The 13,062-nt window shown below is 43.3% G+C and overlaps 1 protein-coding gene across 3 annotated transcripts in view; it reads left to right on the forward strand.

Annotated features, from left to right (window-relative positions):
• The first annotated feature begins 1,445 nt into the window (after positions 1 to 1,445).
• The window catches only part of MAP3K15 (mitogen-activated protein kinase kinase kinase 15), a 135,545-nt gene continuing 123,928 nt past the window's right edge, over positions 1,446 to 13,062 (forward strand). For 2 of the 3 annotated variants that reach the window (XM_087427620.1, XM_087427619.1), the window contains exon 1: positions 1,908 to 1,971. Coding sequence is in view for 1 of the 3 variants with exons in the window: in XM_014791143.2 (XP_014646629.2) it covers positions 1,626 to 1,971 (346 nt within the window). In the remaining 2 variants the exon portion in view is untranslated. Of the gene's footprint in view, positions 1,972 to 13,062 lie in introns of all 3 variants that reach the window. The other variant, XM_014791143.2, reaches the window with a different exon arrangement.

Raw genomic sequence — 13,062 nt, forward strand, 5'->3', positions numbered from 1 at the left:
CCATCAAGAAATTGAAAAACAGTCCACAGAATGGGAGAAAATATTTGCAAATCACATATCTGATAAGGGACTTGTAGCCACAATATATAAAAAACTTTTACAACTCAATAATAAAAAGAGAACTACCCTATTAAAATATGGGCAAAGGATCCGAATAGGCATTTCTCCAAACAAGTTATACAAATAGCAAATAAGCACATGACAAGATGCTCAATATCATTAGTCATTAGGGAAATGCAAATCAAAATCACAGTGAGGTACCACTTCATACCCACTGGGATGGCTATAATCAAAAAGACAATAACAAGTGTTGGTGAGCATGTGGAGAAATTGGAACCCTTAGACACTGCTGGTAGGAATGTAAAAATGGTGATGCTGCTGTGGAAAACAGTGGCAGTTTCTCCAAAGGTTAAACATAGAGTTGCCATATGACCCAGAAATCCCATTCCTAGGTCTATAACCAAGACGAATGAAAACCTCTGTCCACACATCGTATGATTCCATTTATATGAAATGTCTAGAATAGGCAAATCTACAGAGACAGAAAGTAGACTGGTGGTTGCCTGAGGCTGAGGGGTGTTGGGGAGAGGGAATGGAAAGTGACTCCTAATGGGTACTGGGTTTTGGGGGGAGATGATGAAAATGTTCTAAAATTGAGTGTGGTAATGGCTGCTCAACTCTGTAAATGTACTAAAAACCACTTAAATGGGTGAAGTGCATGGTTTGTGAATTATATTTCAATAAAACTTATTAAAAATGAAAAAACACCCAAGAACCTTGCAACAACGTCTAGTGCATCCTATCTTTTAAATCCAGGTACTACCTGCAGTGCTAATACTACTTTTTAATATTTGGGCCTAAAATCGTGAGATGGGCAAGATCTAGGGTAAAGATCCCTTTGGGCTCATAGTATTGCACAGGTCGAGCAGACAGCCTCCTTGGAGTCTGTTTAAACCAAGTTTGTTGGTGGGGCATCCTGGTGCTTTGTCAAGGTCACAGTGAAAGTCAGGAAGAGCGGGCCTCCAGAACTGGCCTCAGGAGGCCCATGCTCTTGGCAACTGGGGACAAGAAATGCAAAATCAGGCATTCTAAATAAGCATCTGCTCATCTCAATTCTGGCTAAAACCACTTCCGTATTTAGTTTGGAATTGAATATTTATGTCCAAGCATTGCCTTGAAAGAGTTTTTAACTCTGCTTGAAAAGCCTCAAATTGTTTTGAGAAAAAAGAAATTGGGGCTCCTACCGTTGGTCAGGCTGAGGGGATGGCAACAACAAAATCCTACAGTGCACGAAACCGCCCTTCTGGGGACGCTGCCCAGGGGGCTCGGCAGGGGGCGCCCTGCCCGCTCCTGCCCCGACGCCGTTCCCAGACCTCCCCTCGCCCCCGCCTCTCTCTCACCGGCCTTCAAAGGGCGCTCGGGGGCTGCGGGGCTCGAGCTTCTGTCTGCAGAGTGGGGGTTTCGTCGTCACCTGCCAGCCGCGGGGCCACCGGCGCGCGCTGGTCCCCCAGCTCCCTCCCGCGCCCCAGGAGCAGGTGCCGCGACTGCTTGTGGCCCTCAGCCGATCGCAGCCGCCAGCCACTCGCGCGGAGGTGGGACCAAGGAAAGGCGCGCAGGGCGGCCACATGGAGAGCAGCGGCGGGACTCCCCCTGCTGGGGCGCTCGGGGCGGCGGCCGAGTCTCCACAGGTCCCGCTGCCTCCGGGAGGCGAGGGCGCGGCCGGGCCGGCGGAGCCCGACGGGGCGGCCGAGGGCGTGGGGGGCGGGAGCGAGGGCGGGCCGCGGCGGGCTCTGCGGGCGGTATACGTGCGCAGCGAGAGCTCCCAGGGCGGCCCGGCCGGCGGCCCCGAGGCGGGGGCGCGGCAGTGCCTGCTGCGGGCCTGCGAGGCCGAGGGCGCCCACCTCACCTCCGTGCCCTTCGGGGAGCTCGACTTCGGGGAGACGGCCGTGCTCGACGCCTTCTACGACGCAGGTGAGGCGGGTGCCCCCTTCGCCCCCACCCCACTCCTGCCTGCTTTCCTTACCCTCGCACGTGCCATGGCACCGGCCCCTCCCCATCCTAGCAACTCCCCCGACTCCACGGGACCAGCCTACCTTTTGGGGAGGGGAGAGTAGGTAGCATTGTACCATTTTACAGATAAAAAAAAAAAAAAAGAGGACACTGGCATTTAGACCTCTTTATTCTTCACTCTCCTTAGACATCAGGTGACCCAAGAAACAGCCCCCCCCCCCTCCTCCCCACCACTTTTCCAACTTTTACTTCCTCATTCCTGGATGTCCCTTGCAGCAGTGGATCCCAGCCCTGGTTACACGTTAGAATCACCTGGGGACCTTTGAAAACTCCCCATGCCCAGACTATCCCAGAGGAACCACATCAGAATCTGAGGCCTCAGGAGTGTTAAATGCTTCCCAGGTGATTCCATTCTGCAGCCACGAGTGGGAATCCGTGTTACAACTGAGTGTGTGGATGTGTGTGGGGGGCATGCCTCTTAGAAATGCCCCAGTGTTCTTTTGCACACTTTAATTCTCGCCCCCCAACACACCTTGACAGTGGGGCTGTGCTCTACCACCCCTGTGACAGATATATTTTATCCCATAATGCGCAGGGGTTCAGGGTCTCTTTCGTTGCTGGAATGGGAAGCTAGATCTCTAAGCTCACTGCAATAAGCGTGCCATGAGAATCTAGCTTTAAAATCAATACTTTTGGTTGGCAAGAGTTTCTCCAGGTGTGGAATGGAGTGTTGTTGCTTGGCTGCTTTCCTTATCAAACCTTTAGACTCTATGTGACAATCCTTTGGCACTTGGGTGACATTCACGAGTGTTGTATGTGAGACAGTAATTACCTGGGAGTCCTTGTGCCTTGGTTTCTCCACTGGTCAAAAGAGAGTAGCAGTGCCTACCCTAAACCTAGAAGCATCTGAGAGGGTAAATGGGGAGTTTCTTTAAGACACTGGCTGCACCATGCTGAGGTAGTAAGCTAGGTTTATTACTATCTTTTCTTTGCCAGAGGTAACATGGATCTGTTCTCTGCAGAGCAAATCCTCCCCAGCTGGAAGGGGGGCGGGGTGTCAGGCTTGTTCAAACAAGTGGCAGCTGGGCCCATTGAAAACAGTCTCTTGACATTTCTGACCACTCTAGTATACTCCTCAGCACAACATCTTTTTATAAAAGTTGTTCAGGAGCCCACTTCACCCAGAACCACTCTGTTTTCTTGACTTCTATTCATTTTCCTCCGAAATTGGAGTTTGAACAGACTCTTCCCTGAACGGTCAAATGTCCCTTTTGCCATTAGGCACAACTGCAGCCTCCTGCCTGCTGGTGCCAACTCTGAAAAACTGGTGTGCAGTGGCTTTGCTTCTCTTGGGTGGGGTTGTGTGTGTGTGTAAAACAAACCTCCATCTACTAACAGGACCCCTTCCATCTGGTGGGGGTTGAAGATTCAGTCAGTTAGAAATCTTGGGCTTTCAATTCCAGAGCTACACAGCAGGCACGTCACTTGTACTTGCCCCGGGTCCAGGTTGCCTAGAATTTTCAGCTGCACCATGTACCTCCTTTGGTTGACCTTGGCCTAGTCTTGAGTAAATCATTTCTCAGTACATCATTGTAACTAATAAGTTCTTTTCATAGGTTTGACAAAGGATATATGTAGCCATATATCCACCTCCAATAAGTGGGTTTATGGATTAAACAGACAAGCCCCCCACCACCTTTCCTGGCTTCCTGATCCCTACCACTCACAGCTTTTTGGCATCTTCACCAAAAAGATATGAATCTATCTCTGTTCTAAAACCGTGCTATCCATTGTGGTAGCCACTAGCCACAGGTGGCTATTTACATTTAAATTAGTTAAAATGAAATAAAATAGTTCCTTATTTGCACTAGCCACGTTTCAAGTGCTCAACAGGCACAGTGAAGAGAGCGAGCATTTTCCTTATCACAGAAGGTCCCACTGGACAGTGCTGTTCTAGAAAAATGCATATTGGAGAGGGGAACTATTGAAGTGTTCACGTGTGTTTTAGGGAAGATCGCAGCTGTGAAATTCAAGCACTTCCTATCTCCTGTGCTCATAACAAGTCAAGGCTGGGTTGGATTGTGTTTTCCATCTCCTTGTGCAGTTTTCTGAGGTCCTGTGTGGGTCTAAATTGGAGCTTATGTGTCACCAGTGCCTGGGTGATTTGATGGGCTGCAGAAGAGTCACAGGCAGGCCTTCAACCTAAGCAAGAACAAGTGAATGCTGTTGTGAAAGAAAACTGCTATGGGCCATGAGGTGCGGGAGCATCTCACTGGCTTTTTTAAAAATTGTGGTAAAATACGTAACATAAAATTGGCCTGTTTTTGGGCTGGCCCCAGTGGCCTAGTGGTTAAGTTTTGTGTGCTCTGCTTTGGTGGTCTGGGTTTGGTTCCCGGGCATGGACCTACACCACTCCTCAGCAGCCATGCTGTGGTGGCAACCTGCATACAAAATAGAGGAAGATTGACAACAGATGTTAGCTCAGGGCAAACCTTCCTCAAGCAAAAAAAAAAAAAATTGGTCCGTTTTAACTATTTTTAAGTATGCATTTCAGTGGCATTTAAGTACATTTGCACTATTGTGCCATCATCACCAATATCCATCTCCAGAACTTTTTCATCATCCCGAACAGAAACTCTGTACCCCTTAAACAATAACTTGCCATTCCTCACTCCCCCAGCCCCTGGTAACTACTGCTCTACTTTCTGTCTCTATGAATTTGCCTTTTCTAGATGCTTTATATAAGTGGAATCCTACAGTATTTGTCTTTTTGTGTCTGGCTTACTTCACTTAGCATAATCTTCATGGTTCATCTGTCTTCCACCACGTATCAGAATGTCCTTTTTTTCCCGTGAGGAAGATTAGCCAGATGAGCTAATATCTGTGCCCATCTTCCTCTATTTTGTATATGGGATGCCACCACAGCATGGTTTGATGAGTGGTGTGTAGGTCTGTGCCTGGGATTCAAACCTGCAAACCCTGAGCTGCCGAAGTGGGGCACATGAACTTAACAACTACGCCACTGGGCCGGCCCCCCAGAATGTCCTTTTTAAAGGCTAAAACTCCACTGTATGCATATACCGTGCTGTGTTAATCCATGCATCTGTCGATGGCCATTTGGGTTTTTTCTACCTTTAGACTATTGTGAATAATGCTGTAATGACCATAGGTGTATATATATCTGTTCAAGTTTCTGCTTTCACTTTTTTGGGTATATACCCAGATGTGGAATTGCTGGGTCATGTGATAATTCATATTAATTGGGGGGGGGGAGGAGGAAAATTGGCAACAGATGTTAGCCTAGGGGGACTCTTGCCCTGCAAAAAAAAAAGAGTAATTCTCAGTGGACACAGATGACACCTGGTTTCTCCTGTTGAGATGAAGCAGTACTTGTTTGGTGTCCTCAAAAGGAAATTAGAATGCGGATTCCTATAGAAACCACGTTGAAGATGGTGGCCAGGTATAGATATAGTGCAATTGTGATTTTATTAAGAAATAACATCCTAATGACACGTTTCTGGGTCTGAACCTTTCTCCTCAGTGAGACTAGAAAGAGACTAGAAAAACTCACACTGGACACCCTGGAATGGAAACAGTAGTTTGAATTGTGTGCTGGGAATACTGTTTTTTTTCTTTTTGTACACATTTTCTATAATGTATATTTTCTATAATATAAATGCGATTTTTATTTTAAACAAGTGGAGTAGAAGATTAAAGATGGGATTGTAACTCAGAAGCCGGCTCCCTCTCTCCCCACCCCCGTCCCTCCCAGTTGGAGACAGGGGCTTGGTGTGCTCAGGCCCAGGCAACGACTTCACTTTCAGGGACCAAACCACATGAGTCCCTAGCTAGACCTCACTATCCTCTGCTGGACCTGGCTGCTGGCTTGCCCATGGGGGTCCTTCCCTGAGCCTCCTTCCTTTTGAGCTGCTGTTACTGCTACTGACTCAGCATTGAACCTGGAACTTTCCTCATCTCTTAGTCATGTGGGCTGACTGATAAGAGAAGCATTGCACCTGCAGCATTTAATTGAGGCATTGCTGCTTGAGTCTTGAGTGCATTTTAGGGGAGATGGATATTTGTGAGCTGGCCCACTATGTTATTGGCTGTATATTGTTAGTTACTGGGATAAAATGTGTTTTTGGTTCCCAGAGGTCAGCTTACAAACATATTTTTGGAATGCAAACTGTAAACTATTTTTTAAAGCCCTCTATGTATCAGGCTTTGAGACAGGTGCTTTGAGACATGATTTAAATCAGACCATTTAAATCATGGTCAAATAATATAGGTGGGAGAGGACTGAACTTCTGCAAAGCAAGCTGCAAAACTTCTTGTTTCCCAGTACCTTACACAGGTTGTGAGCTATTGGGTGTGACGGGGCTTGGCAAAAATGCCTGATGGTTGTTGGGGCTTGGTTGGTGATGGGGAGTTGCAGAGCAGAAAGGAGTTGAGCGGTGGACCTTGGCAGGAAGCAGAGTTCACTCAGGAATTGGGGTCTGCGAGAGGGGAGCCCAGGGGCCAGGGAGAATTGGACACGGATGTGCAAGGGCTCTAGAGAGAAGGTGGAGAGAAGCAGGAACATTACAGGTAAATGATTTTTTTCTTCTCAATTTTTTTTTATTATGGAAAATTTCAAGCATGTACATTACCTAGCTTCAACAATTAACATTCTGTAATCTTTATTTCTTCTTTACCTCTACCCACTCCCCACCCCATGCCTGATTATTATGCTTTAAACCATTTTCAATGTAAAATGTATATACATTGGAATGCGCAAATCTTAGCTGTACAACTTTGAGGAATGACTAAACCCATGTAACCAAACCCTATCACAATATGGTTTCCATCTGCCCAGAAAGTTCCCTCATGTCCCCTCCCACTCATTCCCCTCTCCACTCCCCTTTCTGGCCCCAGGCAATGAGTGATCTGCTGTCACTATAGATTCGATTTGCCTTTTCTGGAGTTTTGTATAAATGGACTCATACAGTGTGGACTCCTCAGTGTCTGGCATCCTTCGCTCAGCATGATGTTTTTGGGATTCATCCATATTGTTGTATCAGTAGTTGGTTCCTTTTTAATGCTAAGTACTATTCCATTGCATGAATAGACTACAGTGGGTTATCCATTCTAAGGGACGTTTGAGTTGTTCCCAGTTTGGGGCTATTACAAATAAAGCTGCTATGAACGTTTGTATATAGGCCTTTTGGTGGGCAAATGTTTTATTCCTCTTGATAAATATCTAGAAATGGAATGGCTGAATCAAAGAGTAGGTGTATGTTAAACTATACAAGAAGCTTCCAAACCCTTTTCTGAAGTGGTTGTACCATTTTATATTCCCAGCACCAACGCACAAGAGTTCTGGTGGCTTCCTGTCCTCACCAACACTTTGTATTATTTAGCTTTTCAATTTTGGCCTTGCTAGTAGGGGGTGGAGTGGTTTCTCATGATGGTTTTAATTCACCTTGCTCTGATGATTAATGATGATGAGCACTGTGGCATGTGCTCTTTGGCCATGCAGATAGCTCCCGTGGTGAGGTGTCTGTTTAAGCCATTTACCCATTTAATTGGATTGTCATCCTTTTATTGAATTAGGAGAGTTTTTTTATATATTCTGGATTCAAGTGCTTTGTCAGAAGTATATTATGTGAACATTTGCCCCCAGACTGTGGCTCGCTTATTCATCTACTTCCTGGTGACTTTCAATGAGCAGAAATTTTTAATTTTGAAGAAGTCTAATTTCAGATATATTTCTGTGAAGATTGCTTTCTGTGTCCTCCCTAAGAAATCTTTGCCTACTTCCATGTGGTGGTATACAGATAATCTTCTATGTGTTCTAAAATCTTTATAGTTTTACCCTTTATATTGAGGTCTGTGATTCATCTCAAATTAAGTTTGACACAGGTGACTTTTGATAAACCAAACCTGATACCTTGCCTCTGTAGGGGAAGAGGGAGCATCCCACCCCCACCCCCAGACCGTTCCCTTAAGGTTCTTATGCCTGGCCAAATAATTAAAAAGGCAGGTTAGCAGGAGAAAATAAAACAAAGTTTAATAACATGTATACATGGGAGAAACTCAGGAAAAACTGAGCAACTCACCAAAATGGTGGAGGTTCTCATCTTAAATACTACCTTCAGCTAAAGACAAAGGAGGATGTTGGGGTGGGGGGAGTCAGCTATGGGAGATTACCAGAAAAGCACAGTAAACAAGAATAAGGTTAATATGCAGAGTTAAGTCCTCGCCTTCCGCATCAATAAGAGTTTCTAGAGATTAGGTCATCCCCCCTTCTTCCCAGTACAGAGAGGGAGATACCTTTACAAATGGAGATTTCCCTTACAAATGTAAATGTCTCTTACAAAGGGTAACTTCTACTTTTACTTGGTTTTCAGAGCTTTGATAAGAATGGGCTTAGCAAAGACCCTCCCAGTCTATTCATACCCAGAGTTATCTATGGTGGTGGCCTGTCCTGGGGACAGGCCTTCTGGGTTAAATTCTTTTAGGCAGTTAGTGAGGGGGGGGGGAGGTCAAAGTTTCTTTCAGAGTCTTTTGTTCTTGAAAATAATCAAGGTAAAGAGACATATTTTGAGGTGGCCAATTCTGATCCCCCACACCTGAAACATTTGGGAGAGGGTCTTTCCCCAGGATGAGTCCTCCAGGTACTTCGAGTTAGTTGGCAGGTCCACAGCTGCCTCCCTTTCGTCTCACCCTCCAGAAAAGTATAGGAAGTGCATGTTATCCTTTAGGTGAGTTGCCTTTCAGCCCTCCAGAGTAAAAACTGCCCAAACAGATCCATGATGAAACTTTACCAACATGTTTTCCATCGTTGTGCCCACTGCCCCTGGTAATACAAGTGGCAAAGGGGAAAGGACATTGGCTTTACGAATCCGGTTTCAATCTCTGCCCTGTCATTTATTGGCCATGTGACCTTGGATAACGTAAAATTTCTGAGCCTCATTTAAAAAATTCTCTAGGTAGAGATTTAAGCACATGGCCCTGAACTTAGTAGGTGCTCAATAAATGTCAGTCCCCCCGTGCCTTCCCCTTCCTCTTGTTCCCACCAGTAAAAAGACTAGAACCTCAGGATAGAAGGAAATGTGCTTTGTGAAATGGTAAAGACTCGGGGCTGGAATCCTTTGGACAATCATTGTGTAGTGGGGTCACATTATAGTCCTGCAATTGGTAAAAAAAAAAAAAAAAAAAATCCAAAGCTTTGAGGTTGGAGATTCTATCCTACCTCCATTCCTGGTCCTGTGTTGAAGAATGGAGGTGAGGAAAAAGCACAAAACTCTGCTTTGGTATGCTCTTTATTTTTTCTTTTTATTGAGTTATAGCGTATATACAGAAAAGGGTACAATCTTAAGTGTACTGCTCTATGAGTTTTCACAAACTGTACCCTCAATGTATCCCAGCACCTGGATCAAAAAAGTGAACGCAAACAGCACCCCAGAGTGTCATCACTTCTGTTTTCCAGCCTAGCCGAGAGTAACAACTATCCTGATTTCTCATCAGCATTGATTGGTTTTACCTGTTTCTGTACTTGTTATACTTTTTGTAATAATACAGTTTGTACCTTTTAGTGTCCGGCCTTTTGTTCACCATTATGTTTGTGGGATTTCTCTGTATTGTTCATGTAGCAATAATTCGTTCTCATTTCTGTATGGTATTTCATTGTAAGAATATACCACAGTTCATGTTTTCTCTTGTTGAACACTTGAGTAGTTTGCAGTTTGAGACTATTATGAACCACGCTACTGCTAAGAATATTCTAGTACTTGTTTTTATTCTTTCTGTAAAACAGCTTTATTGAGGTGTAATTTCCTCCATTGAAAGTATACAATTCAGTGGTTTTTAGTATATCCACAGAGTTGTGCAGCCATCACCATAATCTGATTTCAGGTCACTTTTATTACTCCCAAAAAGAACCCTGTACCTATTAGCAGTCATTCCCCATTCCAGCCACCCGGCCCCTGACCCAGGCAACCATTACTCTACTTTCTGTCACTATAGATTTGCTTCATCATAGAAATGGAATTATATGATATGTGGTCTTGTGTGACTGACTTCTTTCACTTAACATGTTTTCAGGGTTCATCCATGTTGTACCATATATCAATACTTCATTCCTTTTTTATTTCTGAATAATATTCTGTTGTATGGATACACTCCATTGTATTTATCCATTTGTCAGTCGATGGACATTGGGAGTGGTTCCAATTTTGGCTATTGTGAATAATGCTACAAGTTTTTATGTGGACATATGTTTGCCTTTTTCTTGGGTATATATCTAGGAGTGGAATTTCTGCATCATATGGTAGCTCTATATTTAACCCTTTAAAAAAACTTCGTGGGGCCGGCCCGGTGGCACAGTGGTTAAGTGCGAGTGCTCCGCTTCAGCAGCCTGGGATTTGCAGGTTCGGATCCTGGGTGTGCACCGATGCACTGCTTGTCAAGCCATGCTGTGGCGGCATCCCATATAAAGTAGAGGAAGATGGGCACGGATGTTAGCCCAGGGCCAGTCTTCCTCAACAAAAAAAAAAAAAAAAAAAAAAAGGAGGATTGGCATCAGATGTTAGCTCAGGGCTGATCTTCCTCACCAAAAAAAAAAAAATTGTATTATGATAAAAAAGCATGTAATATGAAATTTACCATCTTAAGCATTTCTAAGTGTACAGTTCAGTAGTGTTACGTACATTCACATTGTTGTGTAACTAATCTCCAGAACTTTTTCATCTTGCAAAACTGAAACTCTTGTACACATTAAACAACAACTCTCCATTTCTCCCTGCTGTCCCCCACTCCTGGCAATCACCATTCTACTTTCTGTTTCTATGAATTTGACTACTCTAGATACCTCATGTAAGTGGAATCATACAGTATTTGTTTTTTGTGTCTGGCTTTTTTCATTTAGCATAATGTCTTCAAGGTTCATCCATATTGTAGTATGTGTCAGAATTTCCTTCCTTTTTAAAGGTTGAATAATATTCCACTGTATGGATATACTACATTTTGTTTATCCATTCATCCATCAATGGACACTTGGGTTGCATCCACCTTATAATTAACTTTTTGAAGAACTGCTTTCCAAAAAACTGTTTTCCACAGCAGCTGCACCATTTTACATTCCCACCAGCAGTGTATGAGACTTCCAATCTCATCACATCCTCAGCGACACTTGTTATTGTCTTTTTTTATTATAGCCATCCTAGTGGGTTTGAAGTGGTATCTCATTGTGGTTTCGATTTACATTTCCCTGATGACTAAGGATGTTGAATGTCTTTTCATGTGTTTATTGGTTGTTTGTATATCTTCCGTGGAGAAATGTCTATTCAAATTCTTTGCCTGTTTTTTTTTTTTTAGTTGGGTTATTTGTCATCTTGTTATTGAGCTGTAAGAATTCTTTATGTATTCTGGAGACAAATCTCTTGTTGGATATATGATTTGCAAATGTTTTCTCCCGTTCTTGGGTTTGTCTTTTAACTTTCTTGATGCCGTCCTTTAACACACACACATTTTTAATTTTGATGAAATCTGATTTATCTGTTTTTTCTTTTATTCCATCTACACTGTTCCCCCTAATTTTTTTCCTAGTTTCTTATTTCGCTTTACAGTTGTCAGCAAGCTACAGCCTGCAAGCTGGCTGCCTTTATTTTGTAAATAAAGTTTTATTGGAACACATCCATTCATCTATGGCCACTTTCTGGCTACAATGGCAGAGATTGTGTGGCCCACAAAGCCGACAATATTTACTATCTGGCCCCTTACAGAAAAAGTTTGATCACTTCTGCTATGTAAATATAAGCACATATGAATACACATTCTTATTCTCCCTTTCTTATTCAAAAGGTCCAAACCAAATACTCTGTTCTGCACCTTTTTCCCATTAACAGTTTAGCCTGGACATCTTTCCAAATCAGAATATGGAAATCTTCCGTATTCTTTTTTATAGCTGGATAGTACTTCATTGGGTGGATGTATCATTATTTATTTTACCAATCCCTTTTTAAGGGACTCTTGGATGCATTTTTTTTTTTTGCTACTAAGCTGCAATGAATAACTTTGTACATGTGCTGTTTAATACTTGTATGGGTGTATTTGTGATTAGGTACTCGAGTGGCATTTGTGTATTAAAGAATAAATGCACCTATAATTTTGGTAGATAGTGTCAGATTCCTATCTGTGGGTTATACTATTTTGCACATTGTCTTTCTTTACAGCCTCATTAACAAGACAAGTTGCCAATCTTCTGGACTCTTGTGAATCTGATAGTTGGGAGATGGGATCTCAATTAGTTTTAGTTTGTATTTCTCTTATTCTGTGTGAAGCTGAGCATATTTCCCATTTTTCTGAGAGCTATCTATTCGTGATTCCCCCCTCTCCCTTTTTTCCTATTGGCTTATGGGTCTTTGGGAGAGGGTCTGGATTTCTAGGAGGTCTTTCTGTATTTGGGCATAAACCCTTTGTCTTTTTTCTCTCTGTTATTCAGAGAGGATAATTTCTATTGAACTATCTTCAAGTTCACTGACCCTTCTGTCATCTCCCTTTTTCTTGTGAGCCCATCTAGTGAGTTTTTTATTTTGGTTATTATATTTTTCATTCCTAAAATTTCCATTTGGTTCTTCTCTTTAATTTACTTGTTGAGACTTTCTGTTTTTTCCATTCTTTTCAGGAGTATGTGCCCTTACTTCTTGGAGAATTTTTATAATAACTGCTTTAAAGTCATTGTCAGATAATTCTGATGTCTCTGTCTTGTCATTGAAGTCTGTTGATTGTCCTTTCCCATGCGAGTTGAAACTTTTCTGCTTCTTTGAATGCCAAGTAATTTTGGATTGTATCCTGAACATTTTGAATATTACGTTATGAGATTCTGGGCCTTGTTTATATCCTATGGAGTCTGTTGATATTTTTGCTTAAGCGGGCAGCCAGCCTAGTTGGTTCAGGCTGCCGAGTTCTGTTTCAGTTGTGCTGTCAGTTTGATTTCAAAGCCTTTTCGGTGCTGTCCAGCTTTGTACTTTCTGGTTTACCGGGGCTCCCCTTTTCACTCCTATGGCCAGA

The sequence above is a fragment of the Ceratotherium simum genome, chromosome X, assembly GCF_057802395.1.
Source record: "Ceratotherium simum simum isolate JZ-2026a chromosome X, ASM5780239v1, whole genome shotgun sequence".
Taxonomy (NCBI): Eukaryota; Metazoa; Chordata; class Mammalia; order Perissodactyla; family Rhinocerotidae; genus Ceratotherium; species Ceratotherium simum.